The sequence below is a fragment of the Dicentrarchus labrax genome, unplaced genomic scaffold (genome assembly GCF_905237075.1).
Source record: "Dicentrarchus labrax unplaced genomic scaffold, dlabrax2021, whole genome shotgun sequence".
Taxonomy (NCBI): Eukaryota; Metazoa; Chordata; class Actinopteri; family Moronidae; genus Dicentrarchus; species Dicentrarchus labrax.
Window position 1 is genome coordinate 15,447,280 of NW_026136710.1, and position 25,327 is coordinate 15,472,606.

The 25,327-nt window shown below is 41.4% G+C and overlaps 2 protein-coding genes and 2 long non-coding RNA genes across 7 annotated transcripts; 1 reads left to right on the forward strand and 3 right to left on the reverse strand.

Annotated features, from left to right (window-relative positions):
- Positions 1-6,226: 6,226 nt before the first annotated feature.
- Positions 6,227-6,538, reverse strand: LOC127370673 (uncharacterized). The gene is made up of 2 exons (XR_007886267.1): positions 6,486-6,538; positions 6,227-6,310 (listed from the first exon to the last, which is right to left on the reverse strand). It is a non-coding gene; the product is annotated as an uncharacterized LOC127370673 (long non-coding RNA).
- Positions 6,539-12,935: 6,397 nt separating this feature from the next.
- Positions 12,936-16,066, reverse strand: LOC127370671 (uncharacterized). The gene is made up of 2 exons (XR_007886265.1): positions 15,930-16,066; positions 12,936-14,398 (listed from the first exon to the last, which is right to left on the reverse strand). It is a non-coding gene; the product is annotated as an uncharacterized LOC127370671 (long non-coding RNA).
- Positions 16,067-16,088: 22 nt separating this feature from the next.
- Positions 16,089-20,475, forward strand: LOC127370666 (syntaxin-2-like). Of its 4 annotated transcripts, none has more exons than XM_051412926.1 (9): positions 16,089-16,144; positions 16,457-16,519; positions 16,653-16,752; positions 17,390-17,464; positions 17,891-17,964; positions 18,176-18,284; positions 18,871-18,944; positions 19,105-19,242; positions 19,353-20,475. In XM_051412926.1, the coding sequence occupies exons 2-9, from the start codon at positions 16,469-16,471 to the stop codon at positions 19,551-19,553; spliced, it is 822 nt and encodes a 273-aa protein (XP_051268886.1). In that variant the 5' UTR covers positions 16,089-16,144; positions 16,457-16,468; the 3' UTR covers positions 19,554-20,475. The 4 variants fall into 4 exon arrangements, with proteins under 4 accessions (XP_051268886.1, XP_051268887.1, XP_051268885.1 ...); XM_051412927.1 differs by having other exon boundaries at positions 16,129-16,144; positions 16,454-16,519; XM_051412925.1 differs by having other exon boundaries at positions 16,138-16,245.
- A 1,067-nt stretch (positions 20,476-21,542) lies between these two features.
- pgam2 (phosphoglycerate mutase 2 (muscle)) lies at positions 21,543-23,548 on the reverse strand. Its single transcript, XM_051412930.1, has 3 exons — positions 23,033-23,548; positions 22,749-22,929; positions 21,543-22,039 (listed from the first exon to the last, which is right to left on the reverse strand). Exons 1-3 carry the CDS (start codon positions 23,447-23,449, stop codon positions 21,870-21,872), a joined length of 768 nt encoding a protein of 255 aa, XP_051268890.1. The 5' UTR covers positions 23,450-23,548; the 3' UTR covers positions 21,543-21,869.
- Positions 23,549-25,327: the final 1,779 nt, after the last annotated feature.

Here is a 25,327-nt window from a genome sequence, read left to right on the forward strand (position 1 = left end):
AACTAACTCCTGTTGCAGCTGACTGTCTGACATCAAGTGCCGGGAGTTTTTCCCGGCAGTCATTTCTTGCAAAATCATCCAAGTAAAATGACACAGACGGCTAACTCTGGCATATAAATGGTATGTTTGCACATCTTTACTTCCTTCTTCTTTACTTTGCTACACACACAGTGCTGAAGGGTGTGTTTGATTTATTGCTCCCATACCTTCAATTTTCTGTCCCAACCAAACCACACCCTTTATTGACATAATTTGCACCGGGGGCAGGGATAAATGATAAATGATTCACCAAAATTCCAAACATTTTGAGACTTCTTTCATTTACGATCCCAATGTTCTGAAAATTTAAAGAATTGTAAACTGTTCCCGTTGTCAATTAATTAATTTGGAATTTTCTTCTAATTCAAAATAAAATAAATGTGAAATTATTATGTTATGAATTGGAAAGTTTTGTCAACATTCACAAATTATTATGTGTTTAAACCATTTAAATAAATAATTTGCTATGCTTGAGGTCAACTGTTTCTAATTTCTTTCTACACCATGCAGGCGTTAAAAAATTAAACTGAAAGCGTGTGTTCACAATGAAGCTGGGGGTGGTAAGAGAGGTGAAGCGATGACAGCTGGCGTAGTAGCACTGACGAGAGGTTCTCTTGAATGGGTTTAAAGATGGAGGAAGGTGTTTAACGGAATGTAGGAAAAAAAACAAAAACATACTTTGGGCCAACAAATTTCTGTAATCCCTCCTTTTGAATTATGAAACAATTTTTTTGTTGAATGGCTCACGGCTGAGACATTGCCCACATAATACAACCTGTTACCAGAGGTCATACAGGTCATACAGATCAGTGGACATTATTTCATTTTAAGAGGTCCCAAGTCGAAAAGGTGGAGGAGCTATGGATTATTAATCGCAGCAACATTACCGCATGAACCTCGCCATGAGGTGAAAGGAGGATGGAGAGGAGGATGGAAATCAAAATCAGCTCATCCCCTCCCAGGTCATCCAAGTGTGGGTGTTCTTTTGTGCCAAGGTTACCTGTGACAGTGATCCAAGACAAGGCCGCCTCACCAGACTGCATTGAGACTGAACTGATCCAGCATGTTTAACATTCCACAGAAAGCTCTGGGACTGATTTAGAGCCTGAAGAAAATGAAAGCCTGATGGGGTTTCAGAGGGAGGCAAACTCAGTTTCAATCAGCATCACATAACGAAGGTAAACAATTGCAATTACAGTAATTAGTGTTGGTTAAACTTCAGCTTTGCTAGACTTTCTGGCTGAAAATAGAATTGTTTTTTTGTTTATGTCAGGGGAGTAAAAACTCTTCACTCAAGACTGCCATCTATAGTTCAAATCCTCCCTCCACTGAGACTGGAAATCTCTCCTGTGCCTGTTTGATCTGCATATCTTTTTATTCCTGCACTTCCAGTCAATATAAGATAAATACAAATTAACTTTCATTGAAATCGGTATTTGAGTTTGATTGACTTTCCTACAAATAGTAAATGTGACTTTCATCCACCTCCATTTCTCATTTCCAGTCGTTTTCACTCCCTTTTCAGTGCTGTCATGGCTGTGATCAGTGATGCCTCCAGGAGTCGATGAGGTTCATCTGCTGCGATCCTACCTTGTCAATGTCATTCTTGAATACCTGAGGAGCCTTGAGCCACAGTTCACGGCTTACTGTAATCATTTGCCTCGGCTGAAAAAGAGAAACGGTGCTTAAATCTAGCAGTTTCTTCTGGAGCAACTGAAAAAAAGCTACCAGCCTTATTTGACTAAACATACACAGAGGAGGCTGTCCATTTGGCAGACGTGCAGCGGCACCTGTTTGGGGTTGTCGATTATGGCAGTTGGTTTATAATAATGAGATTTAAGGCCAGGGTGTGTGTCACCAGAGTGTGTTAGTCTGTCACACTGTGATTTAGACCTCTATCATTGATTTGTGAATGATCTTTTTCTCCAAAAGGAGCTTAAGAACTTTTCTGTTCCTTGCCAGCTTTTTGTTTTATAATCCTCACAATCTATTTCTCCATGTTCAGACTCACATGACTTTAAACTCTTTGGCTGTCTGTAGTGTATTTTTCAGTATATAAATTTTCTTTTGTAAGTCGATGAAAAGCGTGTCTTCTTACTCCAGTTTTGTTGCTGGTTTGAGAAAGAAGCAAAATAGCCAAAAGAAGGAGTTGTTATTCTGCAGCTTTTGGGTGTGGAATAGGTCAGACACCTTAATTTGAAAAACAAAATGTGAGATATACAGGACATACTGAATTGGAATGATAAAAAAAACAACAGCACAACAAAGCACCCAAAAACAAAAATACAATAACACTGATTTCTATCAGGTCTTTCCCTCTAGTTCCTTTTTTTTCCTCTTTTTCAAACTTTGTTTTCTCCTGATATTCCACTTTGTTTGTTTGCAAACTACTATCAAGATGTGAGTATCTTGACATGATTCTGTATTGTATGAACTAAACAAAGTAGCAACCGTGCAAGAGAGAGGCACATTTTCACATCTGTAGCGTTGTGATGTAAAATAATTCAGGTTGGGTCATTCCTCCTCATTTCCTTCACAATCATCCTCCTCCAGGTCTTGTTTAGCTGCTATTCGTCATTTGAAGCCTTCAACTACAATCCATCCTGATAAATTACAGGATCTATTCGTGGCGAGCTCAGATGGAAGAAAAGCCATTCTAGAGTGTCCCTTTATTGTCCCTCTGAAACTAAAATGAAAGCACAAAAATTTCTGCAGTTTTGTGTTAAAGATGAAATCATGAGCTATTTACATAAATGGCGCCGGCAGCTTGTTATAAAAGGTAATGAAACTGGGGGAGGCAGATTGCCTGAGAGCAAACACTGAATGTAAAAACGTCTTTCTGTGACAAAGCCAAAGCGAGCAAACATGCCTTTCTGTATTGATATGTGCAACTTCCTCTTACAGCATCCACAAATACTTCAAAAGGATTATTATTAGATTAGTTATAATAGGAGTGGTAGTACGGCTGTAGCCTGTATGTCAATATATGGTATAAGACGTATAAAACAGGCAGTATCAAAGTAGGGCTGCAAAAACCGTTTATTTTAACTATCAATTCATGCTGATCTTTTTTTTATTAACTGATTATTTATTTAGTCACTAACAGTGAAAGTGACGGAGAGAACAAATGAAATGAAAAGCAGAGAGACAATAACACCCTTCATCTTCGTCTGACAGGTAAACATCAAAGCTAGTGATATCTGCCTTTGCCCTCCAGCATGGCTGGGAGACTCAGGCCAATATAATATTTTACTGATTTATTTTTCTGTACACAACATCACAAGGTAGATTTGACCATATAACTTGGAGCTGGACTCAGCTGACATTCACATTGCATTCTGATAGAGCAGATAGACCTTGTGAGGTGGCCTTGCTTGCTTTGCTCTTAATCTTTACTTTATTGTGCAATGTTTTGATGCTGGTTAGTCTAAGGAAGTTATCATACTTAATGTGGAAATAATAGATTTCATGTTAAAATATATAAGAAGTATCATAGACTAATTTCCTTTTTTAAGCTGAGTGAGCTTTGCAGTCTCTGAATAAAACTCAAACTAAAATGTATTTTGGCTCAATGAGCAGCAGTGCTTCATTTTCAGCTTGAAGAGTTCTTCAGTTAAGGTGAGAGGAATCTTGAGAAAACGTCCTTCTCACATTTGAGGGTTAGAAAAGGTAGAGCGGAGTCTCGCAGCTGTTGCTGTATGAGGTGATGGAGCTGACCTGTAGGAAAGAGAGAGCGGCTCAAGGGTTAAACTTTGAGGCCAGTGTTATTTGAATTTTTTATGCGTCCAGAACAAGAACGCCACACTTGCATGTTTGTGTCTGATTTTGTGTCTATGTAACCTCAATTTCCCACGTGTCAGTGATTTTGTGCCCCACCATGCACACAATTTAATCCGCAAAACACACAATTACAAGAGTGACAGAGAAGTTAATGAATAGTGTTGTGCTCCACTGAAGGACTCCCAAGGGTAGATCTGTTAAGCATTAACAGCAATCAGAGTTTTGTTTAATATATGCCATCAAGTGATAATGATGTGTGGTGAAATGTAGCGTGCCCATGATTGTCCAACATAGCATAAAGTGGAGAATGGAGTTATGATTTTACTTCCTGCTTTTAGGCCATGTTCAGTTTGATGACTGGACAGCGAGGCATGTAGCACTTATGACAGAAATTTGAATTTTGTCTGGTTAAATACACATGAATGCAGCTCCTCTTTAGCTCAGATAATGGCCAGTGTTGGGCAGTAATGCATTACTTACAGTAGTAACACGTTACAGTAGCGTTACTTTTTTCGTAATTAATAATTTAAGGGATAACAATTTGAAATTTAGTAAGTCGAGGTAACAGACTGTCTGTTACCTCGACAATTTTGGGGTCCAGCTAACTTGGCACAAGGCTGGCGGTATGGGTAGACAGCTAGCCTCTATCAAAAGAGGAGAAGTTAAACTCCCTGTCTGTGTCTTGTGATGTGTCTGTGATGTGTCTTCTTAGCTCACTTGCTAACATTATCCAGTTGTAAGCCTAGGACATAGCTGGTATTGTTCAGAGTTGGAGTCAACCTCGCAGCTTTACTGTAAGATGCACGCAACTTCTGGAAAGCTGCATGTGATCACCGTTACACTAGCTGTTGGTGGTCAGTAAATGTCATCAATGTGTAGGCTAGCTTCTTGTTAAACATGTTGGTCTAATATTTCTACATGTGTTAAATATAGAAAATATGCAGAGCTCCCACGCATCATGGGAAACTTGGATAACCTGGAAGTTGTCAAAAAACCTTTTTCACAGCAGCCATTTTGACATGAAATAGTAGGGTAAACACGTGTGTTATCAATTATATTAGGTACGCCTCAGTTCGATTTAGTGTAGCAGAGCCTTACCAGTGAGACAACATGTCCCCTGAGTCTGTTTGACCTCAACGGAACGTAAGGTCTATTTAAAAAGAAAAAAGTAGGACATGGAGTGTCCCATAAATGATGTGAGCAAAAGTTTGTGAGAAAAACTGTCCTGAAAAACAATTTCTTAAAAACTGGGGTTTATTCAGCACACACACACACACAGGGGGATGAGGGCGGCCACAGCAGGAACGGGTGGGTGAGATGGCGGAAGAGACCGGAGACACAGAGGCACAGGAGAGCGGACACAGGAAGCCAAACGGGGCGGGGAGAAACTACAGGAACGCACAGGGATAACACAAGAGACTGAAGCCTAACTCAAACGAGAGGACCACGAGAGTACCACCCATAGGCTGAAACAATCTGGCGATGAATGGGAGGAAGACCGGGGTTCTTGAAGACTGAGGCATGATGAATGATTGAGAGCAGGTGAGACAGCAGGCAGCAGGTGAGGAGAATGGAGGCCGCACCCTCAGACACACAGGGAGGGGGAGGAGCAAAGGGAGCAGGAGGGAGCAGAGCCATGACAGTACCCCCCTCAACGGATGCCTCCTGGCGGCCTACCGGGCTTGTCAGGATGGGATCGGTGAAGTCCGAAAGAGGGAGGAATCCAGGATGAAGTGCCGGGGAACAGAACGCTCCTCCGGCCCGTACCCTTCCCAGTCCACCAGGTACTGGAAACCCCGGCCCCGCCGTCGGACGTCCAGGATCTGGCGAACTGTGTAGGCTGGGTGGTCGCAATGAGCCGGGGCGGAGGGGGTGGCCGGAGGGCACAGAGGGCTGGAGGAGACAGGCTTCAGGAGAGATCGTGAAACACAGGATGCACATGTAGTGACGGAGGGAGTTTTAACCTCACCGCCACAGGATTGATGATTTTGTCCACTTCAAAGGTCCAATAAATCGTGGAGCCAGCTTTCGAGACTCTACCTGCAATGGCAGGTCTCGAGAAGACAGCCATACCTTCTGACCAGGTGTGTAATCGGGGGCAGGGAGTCGGTGGCGGTCCGCCAGGCGTTGGTTTCTAGCCGCTGTCCGTAGCAGGGCTGCACGAGCCTCAGTCCAAATCCGGCGACAGCGGCGCAGGTGGTCCTGTACTGACGGGACCGCCACCTCCCTTCTGAGATGGGAACAATGGAGGTTGAAAACCATAAGCTGCCATGAATGGGGACATACCTGTGGCAGCGCAGGTGAGGGAGTTGTGAGCATATTCGATCCACGGAAGAAATGTGCACCAGGAGACCGGATGTCGGGCGGCGACGCAGCGCAAGGCAGCCTCCAGTTGCTGGTTAGCCCGTTCTGTCTGGCCGTTGGATTGTGGGTGGTAACCTGAGGATAGACTGACAGAAGCGCCCAAGGCCTGGCAGAAGGCTCGCCAAACCTGGGAGGCGAATTGTGGACCACGGTCTGAAACTAGGTCTTGAGGGATTCCATGTAGGCGGAACACATGGGTGACCAGGAGTTTGGCAGTCTCTAGGGACGAGGGAGCTTGGGCAGAGGCACGAAATGGACAGACTTAGAAAAACGGTCAACAATAGTGAGAATGGTGTCATTACCTTCAGAGGTAGGCAGTCCAGTAACAAAGTCCAGGGCGATATGGGACCAGGGGCGACTTGGAACGGGCAAGGGTGTAATTGTCCAGCTGGCAGCTGGTGGGAGGATTTCCGCGGGCACAGACAGAACAGGCGGCTACAAAGGCTCTGTGTCTCTCGCCATGGATGGCCCCAACTTTTTCTCCTATAATTCCTAATAAAGCGGCGGTAAAGTTAGCAAACCCAGAAGCGCTGCAACTGTTTGCAGTGGTGGGTTGGCCAATCAGCCCGGCCTGAATTTGGCTGGGTCAGCCTTAACCTGCCCCCGCTCAATAAAACCCCAGAAAGACACGGATGTACATTGAACTGCATTTCTCGGCTTTACGTAAAGCTTGTTCTCCAGGAGTCTTGGGTCCTGCGGACATGCTGACATGTTCCTCCTGGGACTGCGAAAGTGAGTATGTCATCTAAATAGCCAGGAACCTGTTCAGCATGTCTCTCAGCACATCATTACCATGGCTGGAACACAGCGGCGCATTGGTAATCAAGGCATCACCAAATATTCGAAGTGGCCTAAAGGGGTGTTAAAGGCAGTTTCACTCATCTCCTCTCGATTGCTGATGGTATCGTTGGGGTCTAATTTGAGAACACTTTAGCCTTATGGGGTTCAAATGCGGGTCAATGAGAGGAGGGGTCTTATTTTAATGGTGATGTCATTAAGCCCTGATAATAATGGGGCGGAGGGACTGGTCTTTCTTTGTTACAAAGAACCTGCCCTACCGGAGCGGGGTGAATAAGCCCTGCCGCTAGTAGTCACTATATATTTCTCATGGCTTGGCTCAGGTTGGAAAGGTTATACAGGCGACTAGACGGCAGAGTGGAACCAGGGAGCAGCTCTATTGCGCAATCATATGGCCTAGAGGAGGTATGAGCGGCACGATTTTACTAAAACTCCTAGGTTGTGGTATTTACAGGGACGGCAGATAGACAGGGGGCTGGGAGGTTTGGGAACAGTGGATGTGTTACACTAGCGGACTGGAACAATGTGAATGACAGTGGCACTAGCAATGAGTGAGCCAGTAGACCAGTGGATTGGGGTTGTGGAGTTTGTAGCCAGGGGTAACGTAATGCAACAAGTTAGTGTTTGCTGGTGATGAAATAACCAGTAAGCTAATCTCCTCGTATTACAGAAGGATAAGTGTGGGGACGGTTGCCGAGTAATGTTGGCTAAATGTTTCCCGTCTAAGGCGTTAACGGGTTGGTTGTCAGGAGTTTGATAGTGGAATGTTTGCCTGAAGCACGAATGCGAGTCAATGAAACTCTCCTCGGCACCAGTCACTAGTGCTGTGAGGGAATGGAATTTAACTGCAGTGAAGGGATGCTTTTAATTGAGCGACTAAGAGGGGCAGAGGAGGAAGCGGGGACTTGGCTACAGGAGCAACACTTCTGTTTCTTTCTTTGGCAGCTGGGGCAGGCAGCCAAGGTGACCGTGCTGGCACAAAATCATAACCCGGACCTCATCCGGCGTTGGCGTTTGCTGAGTGAGGCGGGTGACCAATGCATAGGCTCTTCTACGGGCTCGGGGGTACCTGGCTGGGGGTTTGCATGGGGCTGCTAACTGGGGATCTACAGATGGTGGCTCTGGGTAAGGCATGGAAAGGAGGCTTGTGGCCTTACGCGTTAGAAGACGTTGTCGCCTATGCTAGTGAGATTAGCTGTCAAGGCTAGCAGCGTATAGTTGTTTAAACTCACAGCATAAAAACAGTCTGCAACGCTTATCAACCACTCTCTGCCGCTAAACAACAAAACTGATGCTCTTTTTTTTTTTTTTTTTTTTTTTTTTGCGGGTCCTCTGGCCAGATTGTTCTGACAGGGCTGGTGTTAGACTGGACCCAGGAGCAGACACCCAGACAGTATGGAAGGTTTAAAGGGGTTTTATTCCACGCACACACACACACACAGGGGGATGAGGGGCGGCCACAGCAGGAACGGGTGGGTGAGATGGCGGAAGAGACCGGAGACACAGAGGCACAGGAGAGCGGACACAGGAAGCCAAACTGCACAAGGGACCCTGGGGCACGGGAGAGAAACGGTTAGACAAGGGGACACGCACAGGGATAACACAAGAGACTTTTTAATTAAAAAAAAAAAAAAAAAAAAAAAAAAAAAACAAAAAAAAAAAAAAAAAAAAAGGAATGAAAGGAAAGAAAGGGGGGGTTTTTTTAAAAAAAGAGGAAATAAAAAATAATGAAGAGGGGAGAAAAAAGAGGGGGGGGGGGGAGAAAAAAGGGGCCCCACCAAAAAAAAAAAGGGGGGGGGGAGAAGAAGGGGGGGGGGGGGGGGAGCAATGAAATTTTGGGTTTTTTTTGGGGAAATAAAAATTTTTTTTTTCCTGTGAAAAGAAACCTTTCAATGAGTAATGTGAGGCTAATTCATAAATTTTTTTTTCAATTTGCCCAATACTGGTAACTAAGCATGTGGAGGCAAAAAATTACCCTCTATTGGTTCTATTAAATGAATACTGCCTAGAAACACTTAACACGGCCAGGCTAATTAAAGAATCTACTGTGCAAAATGTGTAAGTGTAGACGGGTTAAAGCAATTATCTCTAGAAATTTGTTCAGGATACGCATCTTCCTCCCTCCTTTTCACACTCACCCCAAGAAGCATTTCTCAAATTTCCTAGAAGGCGAAGCCAAGATGAAACAGTCAGTGGGATGACTATTTAAGTTATTAATTACTACTGTTACCGCTAATTACTCATTAACAATTAATTCACGAATTAAAGAATAATTTATAGTCTGTTAATGAGTTCCTATGTTGTGACTGATAACACTGTTAATAAACCAGGAGTGATTGAATGCAACATGAATAGCATGTTAATTAAGTCTGTCATTAAGTTATGTTTTGATATTATTTTATTGTCTGGTAAAGAATACTGATTAATTCATATATTCTGGAGCATAATCAGGCAAAAAAATATTATTTCATATTTTTCTGCGCTTTGTCATACGTCTTTTTCATGATCAAACAGTAAAGCCTTGTTCCTTGTTTTTCTTGTTTGCTTGCTGACATTTAAGGATCACACAGAGATAAATCCATCATAAAGGAAACATATATCCAAGTCTCCATCCATAATGCATTACATCTGTAAAAGGTTGTGTTAACAGGCATGATGTGCTTTATCTCAACTGGAAACTGCCACTCCTGTCTGGGCATGTTCGCTGTGAGATGCTGGAGGTCATTTTGGGAAATATAGGAAGTCAATAGCTAAGGCAGAAGTAGACAAGAGATAAAGTGGATAAAACACAAATATATATTATACCACCTAATCACAAACAGCTCTGGAATAGCCTACTCCAGACATCCCTGATTTATTATATTTACCACTGCATGGACGATGCTATTTACAGTAAATCCTCGGTGCAGGTTTTGCTGTTGGGTTGGCCCACATGCAAATCACCCCAGCAGTGTTAGCGCTGTACTTCCCCACTGAGCATTACATGATTATATCAGATCCAGCTTTTAATCATGAAAGTGAAAATGCAATTAAGCTGGATTGCACTGAGCGTAAACCTCTACCCCTGTCTGTCTGGTTAATTAGGTGGTTCGTGTGAAAGGCCTTACATTCACTCCACGGTTAACTCCTGCCATGGCCAAAATGACCACATATGTCTTGTGATGGCATTTTAATAGCTAATGAAATTTCTCATTTAAAAATAGTAAAAAGGAGACAGGAGGTGTGAGGTGCCAGGAGTAGGAGCAGCAGAGGTGTGGATATATTAAATTATGTATGCTTGCTTGTGTGTGTGTGTGTGTGTGTGTGTGTGTGTGTGTGTGTGTGTGTTAAACAGACAGAAAGAAACTCCACAGGACAGTCTTTTTAAGTGTAGACCAACTATAAAAATATTCAAATCCTTATGAGGCTTGAATGATGTTGCAAACACCTATTCACTTTACTCATTTCAGATGAGACTTCCACATTTATTATTCTGTAAATAATCCAGTGTTACACTTTTTAATACCAGGTGTCCATGTATTATTTCCAGTCATCTCCGCTTTGACAAGACTTTATAGAGGAAGCCTGACACATATTACAGCTGGACTTTGCCTCACTGGTGTCCTACTGCTGCTTCACTGGGGACTCATCATCAGCGATGTAACAGAATTGCTCCCCAGCTGCCTGCCTACTCCTAGGGTGTGCCAGTCAGCTAAATCACTGCTAAGCACTGCTGGGCCTGCCAACAAGCATGCATTATTGATTTACATTGAAAACTGTTAACAAGAAAGAGTGTGGGCTTGTGCTGCTCCACCGGTAGATCATGGCATCAAAACTGCCATGTGTAGATTCCCTCTGGGGCCACCGCTGGCTATTGTGTGTAAAAGTATCTTGTTCTCTTCTTTTATTTCATGAGGTGGCTTTATTTTTTACTTCCTTAGCTGTATAACCTAAGCTAACCAAAGGTTTTCTTCCTAAACACTTAATGGTTCTATAATAACTTATATATTTGTAAGCAAATGTAAGGACATTTTAAAAGGGTTAATGTATTTGTCAAAACTTAAAGCATTCATATGCACAAATTTTTAATGATTTATAATGCAGTGTAATTATACAATATATAATGCCATCAAGCATCAATTAATTGTTCATAAATCACTTACAGATGCTTTTAGGAAGAGTAATAAAGGAGGAGTTATAGTTGATTATTACATTTATAAGCACTAACAATGTCCTTAAATCTACATATAACTACATTATATGTATGTTATAATGTGTTTATATTGCAATCATTGTAATAAGCTGCATATAAATGCTAAAGGGGGTTACAATAAAGTAATGTATTATATTTAATCCATGTATTGCTGTTTGTGTCCTTCACTATCACAGTATTCAAAGTGGCAAATACAATTGTTTTTGCATATGAAAATGTTCATTCAGTGTATCCATTATTTTAAGTGTTGTGAGGCATCATGGTGTTAAAATATTTTGTTTTTTGTTCAAAATCAAACTCATACTTCAGTTATCAAACTGAGCAAAGGCAAAGCTCTTTATCTATTAGTTAATTATTGTTAAATAAGCTTTTGGTTTTCTCTTCATCCTTCTTGTTGAGAACTTCATCTGCCTTTTTTAGTGAATCTCAGTCTCTTGTCTCTACTTTCCAGGATGGTATACACCACTCTGCTGACTGAGCTAATTCAGAGTGACACTGCTAGAGATTGTCTCTGCGTAAGGAGTCCCACCAACCAATGCATTACAATGGCACCTTACAACATCTTAAGCTCCATCACTGTTATGCCGTAAAAACACCTTGCCTTGGATGTAGAAGCTGGAACAAGAATGCTGGCAGAGAAAGCTGGCCCGTACATCTGTTTTAGCTTTAGTGTGGACTGGACAGACTGCTAATTAGTAATTAGCAGCTCATTATTGTCTGGACAGGACACTAGCCAAAAACAACTGAATTACCTATGTGAGCCACTGCGTGTGTTGCTGGTCCAGGGACTGTAGGGGAATCAGTGTAGTGGCCAACCATGTAAACCCCACTTATGAGACTGTTTATTTGTTCCTCTTACACATTTATGTCATTAAGGGTAAAAGAAAAACTATGTTGCTACAGCATCACCAGCACAAAAAAAACCTATATGTTCTGATTTGCTGACTCAGAAAACATATAGTAAAAGTAAAACAAAATGCAATTGCACATATAATATTTCTGTTGACGAGTAAATATTGGTTATTCATTATTAAATGTGGATATCTCAGAAAACCTGAGTCTAACTAAATTGAATTATGCTGAAGTGCTGATTCAGGTATCGATTATCATACTATAAGGCCCAAAGAGTATCACTTTCCATCTTCAGATTCTAATGTTGAAGCTACCTCTAGTGGTAGGAAGAAAGAAAGGCATCAAATAATGGAGGGAGTAATGAAATAAAAATTTCATTCATATCAAAAATATATTAAATCCAAGATACCAAAGTGGTTACAAAGCCTCTGAAGAGAAATGTGTTTCCAGGTCTCTGCTTAATAAATAATACATGTCTAAAACTGTGGTCTGAAGGGCATTGGAGGTGCTGTGAGTGCAAGCTTGTTTTTCATTTTAAATCTGTGTTCAAGCCCTGTGAAAAGACTTGTACCAAGTGTTCACCTACTGAAGTGTCCAAAAGACAGAAATCTGTTGTGCTTTGACCCCCCCTTAGAGAGGTATAACATTTCTCACTTACAGGTTGGTTGGTGTATAAAAATTAAAGGTCAGAATTTCCATATTTTCTACAGTACATTCGAACTAGAAGCATTGCTGCAGCTGAGTAAGTGTTGAAAAAGAAAACAGGGATTTACCGCTATTTAATGTTATGTCTATACATATATGTGTGCATTGCTGAGTTGTTGTATTGATAAAATTATTTCATTTGGGTTTTAAAAATGGGCAAATGAACATAATTCAATCAAATTGTAAAGAAATGATATAACTTGGCTACAACTTTAGCTGTTTATTGAAATCACACCAGTTTCTTTACATTTGGTTCAACTTTGGACCAATCCTATATTTTTACAGATATGGTAACAAGGAAATAAAGGACTGACTTTGAACAGGTGTTTGACAGTAATGTCAGTTTGTGAGCAAACATCCTGCCACACCTTGATGGATATAAGGATGCATCTGTCTTCAGGATGGTTCTGAGATATGAGTTTCAACATATTCAGCATTCATTGAGGTAAAAAAAAGTTTGGGGCTTTTGTTCTGAAAATTAAACTTTACACAAAATCAGGTCATATTCAAAATAAAATACAGTCTGTAAAATGTCTCTTGAAAACCCAAAGCCTAGTATTGTACCGTGAACCAAGAAACCCAGAAGATCTTTAGTACCCACAAGCACTCACTCGATGCATTATTTATGAAAACCAGCACTTTTGATTGGAGACAGAAGCTTTTTGCTGTCCGTGTCACTCATGTGAAAAGGCCATGCTGTAGGACTCTCGAGGATCTGTTATTTATTTTTCTGTCTGATAAATGATGCAGATGCAGTGATCCTTCCGACTCATTTTCACCTTTGTGAAGAGACAGAGGAAGACTCAGGCAGTGCACACTCACAGCTCTACACAGACAATGAGGCAAGTTGATCATAGAAACAGGTCCATCCCCAGCTGTGCGTTTCAAAACTGAACTGATGTGATTATCAGAAACAAATACCTTGTGGTTCTGGCTCATTTGTTACTGTAATATCACAATAATGTTTGATTTAAGAAGCCCATGATTTATAAGGAAAGCACAAAAAAAAACACCATTGTCATCAAGGCTTGCTAATTCGCACACCTGAATCAGGTTTATTTTATTGGGCACAGCTGTGTCCACCCTGCCGTGATAAAGGGTCTGTCGGCTGTGCAGTGACGCAGAAGTGTATGTACGTTGGTTTGAGACAGTCAGCATATAAAAGAACAAAGCTGCTTACTTTCAGTTTTACACTGCACAATGGAATGTGTTAACATAGGTGAGATTTTAGTGCAATGTAATGACTTTAAATTGGGCCTGAAAAAAACATCTCAACCTTAACTGCAGTTGGCATCTGTGTGAGACTGCAACCAATTCTAATTATATCTAAGGACCTTTTTACCAGAACTCACCATTTATGCAAAGACCAAGACAAACTATATTGTGAGTGTTAGCCAACTTCATAGAGTGATATACAGCTCTGTGCATCAGGTTTATTTACAGTGTGTCAGTCTGTCCATGTACTTCATAATATGATGATTTTTCCACAAGCATACATCATTTGTCACAAGATGCTGAGGTGCTGTTACGCTGCACCTGTGCAAACTGCACTAGTCAGCCTGAAGTTTGCATTTACAGTTCAGTTCAGTTCAGGCAAAAGCAGAGTAGGACCGCTGACTTGGATGTTTACCATTATATAAACAGTTCGAAGAAGGGCTGGCAGAGATCCTGGTGTAGGAAGAAAGGGAGAGTTGATTATTGTTTAAACTAAGACACTGAAGAGATTAACTTATTACAATGTGTTGAATATGGTTGTCAGTCAGTCCGCTGAACAAGAGTGAACCTCAAGGAAAAGTCCAGGGGCCTCATGTACTAACGTTGCGTACGCACAAAATTCGTGTATACGCCATTTTTCATGTTCACGTTCGGATGTACTAAAAGTGAAATTAACGTGAGAATGTCCGTCACGTCTTGTATGTACCGTAACCCTTTCACAATATAGCAGTACAGTATATCAGTCTACCGTAATACAGGGACTCCACCACCTGTGGCCTGAACACTCTGGCGATGGGCAGATAGGTCTTCATATCTGACCACTTCTTTTTCAACTCCGCTGCAGTGCGGTTCTCCGACCCTACCAACTTTACTGCCTGTGCCACGCAAAATTTTTTTTTTTTGGGGGGCTCTACCTCCGTCAGCAGCACCTCCAACTCACACTCCGTAAAATTTCTTTTTTTCCTGGCTTTTGCCATTTTCCTAAAGACAGCACTATCTAGGCCTATTTATACTAATTAGCATATTCAAATCGGTGTATTTGAGGGAGGGGACAGGATGGAGCGTTGTGCTCTTGCATGTGCGTTCAATTTCACGTTGATTGCGATGTACAAAGACAATGTGCGTGGGATTCTGCGTATGCACGTTTTGATACATCTGAATTTTTTTTTGCGTACGGAGCTTTCACTCTTTCACTGTACGCCACATTCTAGTAGGAAATCCACGCAAGTCTTAGTACATGAGGCCCCTGGTGTATTCTTTTCAAGTGTCATAGCAATAACAGCGAGCCAGCATGCATAACAGACCCTGAAAACATAGTCAAATGTTGCCGGAATCTACCAAACCAAGAACATTTGGTGTAACTTTAACATCTAAGAAAGTGGTGGAATGTAATTAAGTACATTTACTCAAGTATTGTACTTAAATACAAATTTTGAGGTACACTGGAATACACCATTTTCATGTAACTTTATACCTTATACATACACTATACTCTACACTATATCTCAGTGGCAAATACTGTATTTTTTGTTACTAGTTAATTTTCAGGTTAGAATTTTTCATACTCTTCCTGTCCAGTGGAAACCATGATTGTTTTATTTGAAATTTTCTTTAAAAAAAATATATATAAACTGGAAGACTTTATTGTTCCTTAATGATTTGAGAGAACTCTATTTCTTACATTAAATAAACTATTCAAACCCCTCTAGGATTTGCCAGAAGGATTTGCTGGAAAATGCATTGCCATAAAACTGAAAACAGGGCTGCTTTTCTGAACTCGTGAAAAGTTAAATTTTTAGAGCACAACAAACATGGTGATCTTACGACGCAGTGCAGTAACCACCCAGCAGTAGCCTATATAAAGCAGCTCAACCTCAAACATCTGCAGCAGTAAAATGCAAAATAGACATTCAAGCACATCAAATATAAAACCATTTTTCTACACAAGGAATCCTTTTTCTTTGGATACTTTGAGTATACCTACATTTTGCTGATAATATAAGCCGACAACAGCGCTTTCAAACCCACTGAACAGCTCCACTTCATAAAACAGAGACATGTTTCCGTTGTACCTGTCGCTTGAACGCACAGGTGGTGGATAGCTCCTTTGTTTCCTAATCCGACGGTAACGCGCCTGCGTGCTCGCGCTCTTTATGGTACAGGTAGGCTCAGCCCAGCCCACTGGAGGACACACTGCAGGTAAGCTCGACCCTCACCGCCAATAACGAAAGTAACAGGAACACCGAGGATGTGTTACTTCTCTTCTCTGTTGTAGAAATAATTCGGGGAGCATGGCAGCTGTAAGTATTTATCAGCAACTGTTTTGGGGAGTTAACTTAACGTCGCGTGAGCAGAAAAAAAATGGCTAATTCATCCTGCTAGTGTAGCATCTGGCGGCGTATTAAAGCGTGTTGCTATTTTTGAATTGTGTATATTAAATGTAGCGGGTGCTAGCAACGTTTAAGTGCGCAACAGGTGGCCACTTTCTAAGCATTTGTTCTTTCCTAGCAGCAGCGGGATGATATGACAGTTACAGCAGGGAGCACAGTCAACATGGAGGATTTTTTCAAAACGGTAAACTTCACACACACACCCACACACACACACACACACACAAACACACAGCTTGTGTCAGTTTACGACTTGTCATATCTAGCAGCCTAACGTAAATGTTTGTCTGTGTGTGTGTGTGTGTGTGTGTGTGTAGGTGGGGGAGGTGAGAGGCCTCATTGAAACAATCTCCTGTCAAGCAGAGGAGGTGGAGAGGAGACATGGCGCCATCATTTCCACTCCAAACCAAGACAAGAGTAGGCTATGTATATAGCACCAGCATCTTGGTGCATATCAGTCAGAGCTGATAGAAAAGTAGAAACTTGATACCTTCACTGTTGTGCAGAGATCTTTCTACTCCTTCAGGGCACACAACATTGAGAAGACAAACAAAAGCCTTTGACAAACACACCTGTGTATGCTTGTAGAGACAGGTTTTCTGTAGGTTAATGCTTAGAAATAAACAAACCACATCACCACAGGTACCATCACATCATACTTAGGTCATTTTAGGACATTATTTGAATTTTAACACAAGATTTGAGCATGTGGCAATGCATGTATGTAGATACAGAACCTGCATACCTGTAGAATAAATATGCTCCTACACACTGATAATAACAATGTTACATTCACGATCCCGATATGTGGTTGCAGATGCCATCCACTCGGAGTTATTGATAAATCTTTTTGATGTGGTTTGATCTAAATGGAACCTAAATTGACTGGTCAGAGATCTCTTGAGGTAAAATAATAGACTATATCAAAGCTGCAATTATCATAATATTAAACTAGTTAAATCTATAAATTAGAACATGATACATATATTCACCTTGATGACAGATTGAATGCTGATATGGTTCCCTCTGTGAAGTGAACCTGTGTTGTTCTCAGGAAACAAGGGTGAGCTGGAGCTGCTGAACAATGAGACCAAGAAGAACGCCAACTTGGTCCGAGCCAAGTTAAAATGTGAGGGGAGATAAGTATTTTTAAATCCTTGCACAATGTGTTTTTGTACAGTAGATATTGATTTGTCTCATACTGGAGTTGTGGCGCAACACAACTAGTGTAGTTGTTCATACAAGAGTTTGTAAATGTGTGTGGCTGTGGACCATCATTGTTTGAGACGATGAGGAACTGTGCATCACGTCGTCAAATTCTGGGACTGCATAGTTCATAACACAGGATTTGACTTGCAAATGGAGAGAGGCTACTGAACTGGGCTCTGAACACACTGTCTCAGATTAATAAAACCCAGATTTTATGACGATACAGAAGTTACAGAAACTTTATAGCTTTCTGTAAGCTGTGAATAGTGTGTCTGAGTGTTAATTGGAGTTTTAAGTTGGTCCTGTGCTTGTTTTCATATTAGATTTGTCTGATGTGTTCTTCCAGCAATGCAGAAGGACTTTCCTGCGGATGAGAATTGTAAAGGTGCTTCAGTAATCCAACGTATTCAGAAGAACCAGGTATGCCAGTAATTGTATTTCTAGTGAAAAGCCAGCAGCATGCTCAACTCTGAGTTTATTACATCCGCTGGGGAAATAATCCTATATGCCTTAGTCTTTATGTATCTCACAAAATCACCACTGACAGTGATCTGTGTACAAGATTGATATTTGAATTCATTCTTTTTCATTTGAGTTCAATAATCTGATTTGAAATTCTGCCTTTGATCAGCACTCTCACCTGACTCGGTGGTTTGCTGAAGTCATGAGGGGCCACCATAAGGTGCAAATCTCCTTCAGAGAGAAATGCAAAGCACAAATTCAGAGACAACTGGAGATAGGTGAGTAACCAAAAACACATGGAACCAAAACATAAACACTTGTTCCTCCTACCACTCTGCTCAGTGTTGTGTAAATGGACTTCCTATCATACACCAAGATTTTATCATGCAAGTATCAGTATTGTATTTTAGAAAGGAAGGACACCTTGCCAACTCTTTTTTTTTTTTTTTTTCATTTTAATTATCTGTCTTAAATGACTTCAGATTACACACACAAGCACAGGTTGTGCTTTAATCCTAGAGGGGACTCAATTGAGTTTGGTTGGGAGAAAGTGGCGCAGCAGTACAGGAGAGGTGTAATTGCGCCATCCTGTGGTTAACATCCAGAAATGCATGCCCAATCTTGTTCTTTGTGCCTTTGTAGGACACACTTCCGGTTAGCTCACTACACAATGTTATTTTGTGTCAGTGAAAATATATTATATAGATAATGTTTTATGAGATTGTGAATGTCTATTTTGTGATAGGTAATTTAAGCCTGTGCACTTCTGTTTAAAGGGATGTTTTTTTGATATGACAGACTGTTAAGCTAACCTGTACACCCTGTACAATCACCTTTAAAATGTCAGGCTTGTCTCTGTTTCAGTGGATAAAGTGACTACAGATGACGAGCTGGAGGAGATGTTGCACCGTGAAGATCTTGCCATCTTCATATCTGATGTTAGTGAGATTTCCTTCAGTTCTGGGCAACACAAATGACTATGCTATCATTAGTAATACCTACTGTAGTTCTATTTTTCCTCTTGATCACTTGCACATGCAGTGAAAGTGTAATGTAAAGATGTTTCGATGACGCTTCTAAAAACAATTACTTTCACAGATCAACTCTAATGCTCGGATTTCAAGCCAGGCTCTGAGTGAGATTGAATCTCGTCATCAGGACATCATCTGTCTCGAGTCCAGCATCAAAGAGATGCACGAGATATTTGCTGACACTGCCATGTTGCTGGAGATTCAGGTAAAATGCCTCATTTGGAAATGTTTAATAACCACTGTTATAAAGGAATGTACTTGTGTCATTGAACCCAAAACCTGGCTGGTGTTGGTTTTGTTTTTTTCTTCTATCAGGGGGAGTTGATCAACAACATAGAAAAGAATGTGATGAGTGCTGCAGAGTATATAGAGGTGTCCAAAGACGAAACCTATAAAGCAGTCACGTACAAGAAAAACCCTTACAAGATAGCATCTCTCCCGAACTTCTTGAAGCCCTTCAAGAGGCAAACCACTGCTAAAACTGATCAAAACACCTCAGACTTAAAACATGACTGAGCTCCTGAAACTGTTTGAACATTGACTGCACCAAAAATCCTGATCAACATCAAAGTCTGTGCTTGATGGAACACACTTTTCATCTTATTTAAGGTACAGTGCCTGTCTGCCTACTCAAATGCCTTTTTACCCCTAAAGGATAATGAGGAAGCTGTGTTTTTTTTTTTTTACTTAAATGTGAATTTGAACTGCTATGATAATGAACTGTCAAGTGAAAGTGACAATATGCTGTGGACAAGGCTTGAATTCCAGCTTACCTGTGGACTGTCAAAAGGACAAGTGCTGCATACAACCTCAAACAAATCATTATTTTAACTATGTTGTCTGTCAGTGTTTACAGACTACCAATTCTGGGATTAAACCTGGTTAAAACAGTAATTTAACACAACAACTGTACAACAAAAGCAACAAATTTGAATGCAAGACACCTTCTAGTTTGGTCTGATCATGTATTCACTCACTGTTAGCTGGTCCTCCCATTACTGGCCAGTAGGTGGCATGACAACATTAGTTAAAACTCTGAACTGGGGTCATTAGCCTTCCTCTTTGCAGTCTTGCTGAACTCTGTTTGTTTTGTTTTTTTCTGTGATACTGTGGTTTTACTAATGAAATGTAATGTAATATCATGTTGTCTAATACTCAAAAAGATATGTGTGTAATATCTTTGTATAAAGTAAGACCATGCCAATCCTAAAATAAACCAATGTGGCCACTGTGAATAATGTGTTACTGGTGCTTTATGTTAAGGTGATTTAAAGGGGGGAACGGGTTGCTGTTATCTACTGGAATCAATCATTATGTGTGATGTACAAAAAAATAGCCAGATGTCTGTATCCACTCGTAAAATGTTTTATGCTATTTACAAGAAAATATATAATGAAATTAAACATTACACTGACTCATTAAAGTGTTTTTAGCCTCAGGGTGTCTGCTGCCATCATCCTGTCAGTTTGTTCTATTTGGGTTATGACTATGCAAAATTATTGACATTCCCATCAGCCTCAGCTGTGCTTTGTGTTTAGTACTAATAGTTAATGCTAACATGCTAAAGTTAGATGGCAAACATACCTATGAAACAGCATTGGCAATATACCGTGTTAGCATACTGACTTTAGCATTTAGCTCAAAGCACAACTGTTCCTATGTCCCTTCCTTCATCTATTTATACAACCCTGTGTTGTAAAATAATAAAGCAATCCTCCTTTTAACCTTGTAAGTACAAGGAATGCTGCACTAAAAGGTCTAAATGGTGATGTACATACATATGAGGGTAAAATTAAAGGTAAAAAACAACATGGAGTGTCTCAGTTTGGCCACCACAAGCCAATAGAACAGCTTCAGTTTGCCATGGGATATCTGTAACCCTACTGGAGGGATGATTAGTTTCCAAAAAATACTTCCTCATTCAGTGTTTTGATGGTGGTGGTGGAGGAGACTGCTTTGTATCATCAGTCTAACATCTGGGCTGGGGTTAAAACCGGTGACTGTAAAGGTCATATCATATGATATCCATACTTTGCATACTCATCAAGCCATTCATTGATCCTGTGTCCTGTAGATGGAGGCATATCATCCTGAAGGAGAACACCCATAAAAGCATATGTATTAGTTATGATCCTCCACTCATTTATTCAGGTTTTCTCTTTAGGCTCCTTGATAGGTAACTGCCTGAAGCGAGTCTTCCTCTGTGTGCTTCTCACTGGGATCTGACTGTAGAGGAGGACAGGCAAAAACTCTCTTTCCTGCATCGTGGGAATGCTGCCAAGATGAACCCACTGACTTGTCTCTCAGACTCTGTTCCTCTCTCTCCCCTCCTCCTCCTCCTCCCCTTCCTCTCTACCTCCTGGATAAGATTTCACACCACCTTTGCACTTTGCTGAAACCACTTATTTCCAAATGGGAAACTGAAGAGGAATAAAAGTCATAGATAAGGATGGTAATGTAATTTAAAGAAAGAAAAAAAGGAGAGAAATTAAACAGACACAGGCCTACATAAAAACATGGTTTCTTTATTGGTTGTGCCAGGATGGTGAGGCCCTCAGCATACAGGGCTTTGCCACAATTTAAAAGGGCTGAGTGGTGTAGAATGAGGGGCCTGGATGTCTGCTTTGATTGGCAGGTCATCCCTCAGTCTGCCATTTAAACAAACAGGGCTAATGTGCTGAAAATGGCCCGTCTCCAAAAGAACCATTAAACATTTCCCCAGTTGGAATGGACTACAATGATGGACATATGGATCGGAGGGGAAAGGCTAAAGGACAAAGGGGGAACAGTCTCTTTTCTCTGCTTCCTTGTGGAGCCTCCAGAGTCAGGCTTTTACTTCTTGGCTTTGCCCTGGGCAGCCACGGCCGCCATGGCCTTCTTCACTGTTTCCTCATCGCCGAGGAAAGCCATGGGCTTAATGGGCTTCAGGTTTGCGTCCAGCTCATACACAATTGGGATTCCTGTGGGCAGGTTCAACTCCATGATGGCTGCATCAGACATACCTGGGAAGACAGGCAGACAGGACGGAGGGAATGTAATTGATACAGTAAAAGGCTGTCTGGGGCCCAGCTAGGCAGACAGGAAGGACAGTGGTCTTACATAATACAAGAAGTCAGCAGGGCAGATTTTCTATATATCTGATTGCATTTTAGGTTATTTCAATTTTACAGTAATTTGCAATTTATAATCTTAGAAATTTGATCTACTTCTTTCTCTTATCCTTCCTGACATCTACCACTCCTGTCTGACATTTAGTATTGCCCTTGAGGCTCTCTGGCTCTATAACTCCCTTATCTATGTCTGGCAACTCCTCGAAAAAGTACAACCTTTCTACATAAAGGTCGTGACTGTAATGGGAACCAAGCTCATGACCCTGTCCCTGAGCTCTAGTGTGAGAGTCCCTGCATGCTATTTTTATGCACCGTAATCCACAACTGTGTGTGTGTGTGTGTGTGGGTGTGGGTGTGGGTGTGGGTGTGTGTGTGTGTGTTGTAAAGACAAGTGTCTGGCTATGATTATTTAAGCCTTCGCCTTCTATGCAAATGCAATGAAAACTATTTTCAAACTGAAATATTTGGTTAATTTACCATTTGCCACTTTATGGTGTTGTATTATTTAAAGTCAACATTCAACTCTGCTTTTCACTCCAGAACTTTCTTCTTTATCTGCTTTTCTTTTAAGCTTTGTCCACTTACAAACTGCAATGCTCACCCTCTAAGTGCTTGACAATGCCACGGAGGCTGTTGCCGTGGGCAGCGATGATAACGTTCTTTCCCGCCTTGATTTCAGGGGCAATGACATCATTCCAGAAAGGCAGGGCACGGGCAATGGTGTCCTTCAGTGACTCACATGTGGGGAGCTCACCGGGCTTCAGATTCTTGTAGCGCCGGGACTGGAGGTAGCCGGAACAGTAGAAGGTTGTTTACTCCCACAACAATAAACAGAAGTGACTAAACTCACTGACAAGACTGTTCAGCAAACATTGGAGCACTCACCTCACTGATGATTTTGTTGTAAGGGTGGTCCTTGTCCATGGGTGGAGGTGGGATGTCAAAGGAGCGGCGCCAGATCTTCACCTGCTCCTCACCGTGCTTTTCAGCCGTCTCGGCTTTGTTGAGACCAGTGAGGCCTCCGTAGTGACGCTCATTCAGGCGCCAGGTACGAATTACAGGCAGCCACATCTGGTCTGTGCCTTCCATGATGGTCCACAGGGTCTTGATCGCGCGCTTCAGCACGGAGGTGTAGCACACATCAAACTTGAGGCCTGCATCCTTGATAGCCTGGGCTCCACGCTTGGCCTCCTCCACACCCTTCTCACTGAGGTCAGCATCGAACCAGCCACAGAAGCGGTTCTCTTGGTTCCAGGCGCTCTCACCGTGGCGGACGATAACCAAACGATGTGCAGCAGCCATGCTTGCAGTGTGTCTCCTGAGTTTGCCTTAAACCAAGCACAGTGCCCTCAGCCCTTCTAAGTTGTGCACACACACTGGCTGACCAACAGTGAGCCGCAGCTAGCATACCACACTCTTTTTATAGCCGCCAGTGCAGAGCAGACAGGCCTCCTTCACTTTCCACCTGTGAGAGGCATGCATGCACTGATGGACATACAAGCCCAGCCAATAGAACCAGACCACTGCTGGGCTGGAGGGACATGTGGTGGCTGGGAAGGGCAGAGGTCAGATATTAGGCCAAAATAGCAACATGACTTTTAAACTGAGATCTGTGGAACAAAAGTGTAAAGATCAGAGTTGGCTGGGGTGTCTCACTCTGTGATGAACAGTTTCATCACTGAGAGAGAAACTGCACCTCATTACACTGTGAAGATTTCATATGTTTAGTAAATATTTGGGCATTTGTTGTGTGTATAACAATGACAGTCTGGCTCATACAGGTTCGCTCAGTTTAAACTCTGAGGTTGGGGGAGATCCATGGGTAACATGTTGCCAAAACACAGCTGATTTAACAGTCGTATACAGTATCCACTTACAGTAGGCTATGTGCTTTCTCTACTGTGTACATGTAGATGCAGCTACTTCTACTACTACTCTTACTACTAAGAATGATCATTAATATAGTTTTAAAAAATAAAGTTTTCTTCTTGTTCCTACAGTTGGATGTTTGAGTTTCACTGTGCAGAATGATGTATGTGCACAGTTTGACACTAGAAATACGTTTTTACATTCATCTGCTATTTACTGAAAATCTGATTTTTAAGGGGCAGGCCTATGATGATTATTAGGAGTATGATTTCTGCCATCACAAATAGTTTGGAAGTCAATCCAGTATGCAACTTATAAAAGTGTGATGTATAAACTTAAAGACACCAGTGCATCTTGTGCCAGGCAGGAAAACTTTGCATATTCATAGATTTTGACATTTTTAATTGTAGAAGGAATAGATGCCTTTTTAAGGATTTAAAACATTATTGTTCCAAGCTACTCTTTGTATATATGTAATAATACATGAGCTCTTGAGAGAACTTGATGAAAGCAGAAACAGTAAAAGGCATAAAAGGAGTGTACAAAAGTTTATCTCTTAAAATAATTTAAAGTTCATATAGCCTCCCCAAAGATCTTGAACAACGTGCTGAAAAAACATCATAAAATCTCTATTTAAAATCTTTAACAGGCAATGGAGTTGATAAAGTGTTATTTCTGTCCATCACCTCTAGGAGTTGCTCTAGTATCACTTACAGAAATAGTTTTTCACATGCTACATGTTACACTGTATCAAGTAAGACTGTGGAAGCCTGGCATTTTATCTCAAAGGTGTTACATTTTACTAAGAAACTGTTAGGTGTACTTATAAATACGATGTTATTATCCTTAGCAAGTCTCTTCAAGCATGGGCCTGGCTGCAAACCAAAAGATCAAAGTCTGCTCTGTGCAAGGAAATGGCCCGGTGTCAGTATAACATACTTTTATTATATTTAATAATTCAAGTCATTCTGTGTCTTGAGGTCAGAAATGCCTATTGTTTCAGCCTGCTGGAAATATTATGTGCCACTGAGACAAATAATCGAAGACAAATATTCTGCAGTATCCTTCATGTAATTTAATGTTGGGAAGCAAAGATGCACTCGGGACAGACATAAAAGTGCTGATGAAGCTTGGAAACTAAGCCCCAGTGCCAAGTCAACACCTCCTGCCACTTCCAATCAAATTATGATCTGTATATAGAAAAAGAGAGAGAAATACAATAGTCCAAAAATATAATATTAATGGAACCACAGGCAGGACGCCAATCGTGGGATCTTGAAAAAGGGTTAGGTTACTGTATTGGTCAAAGTA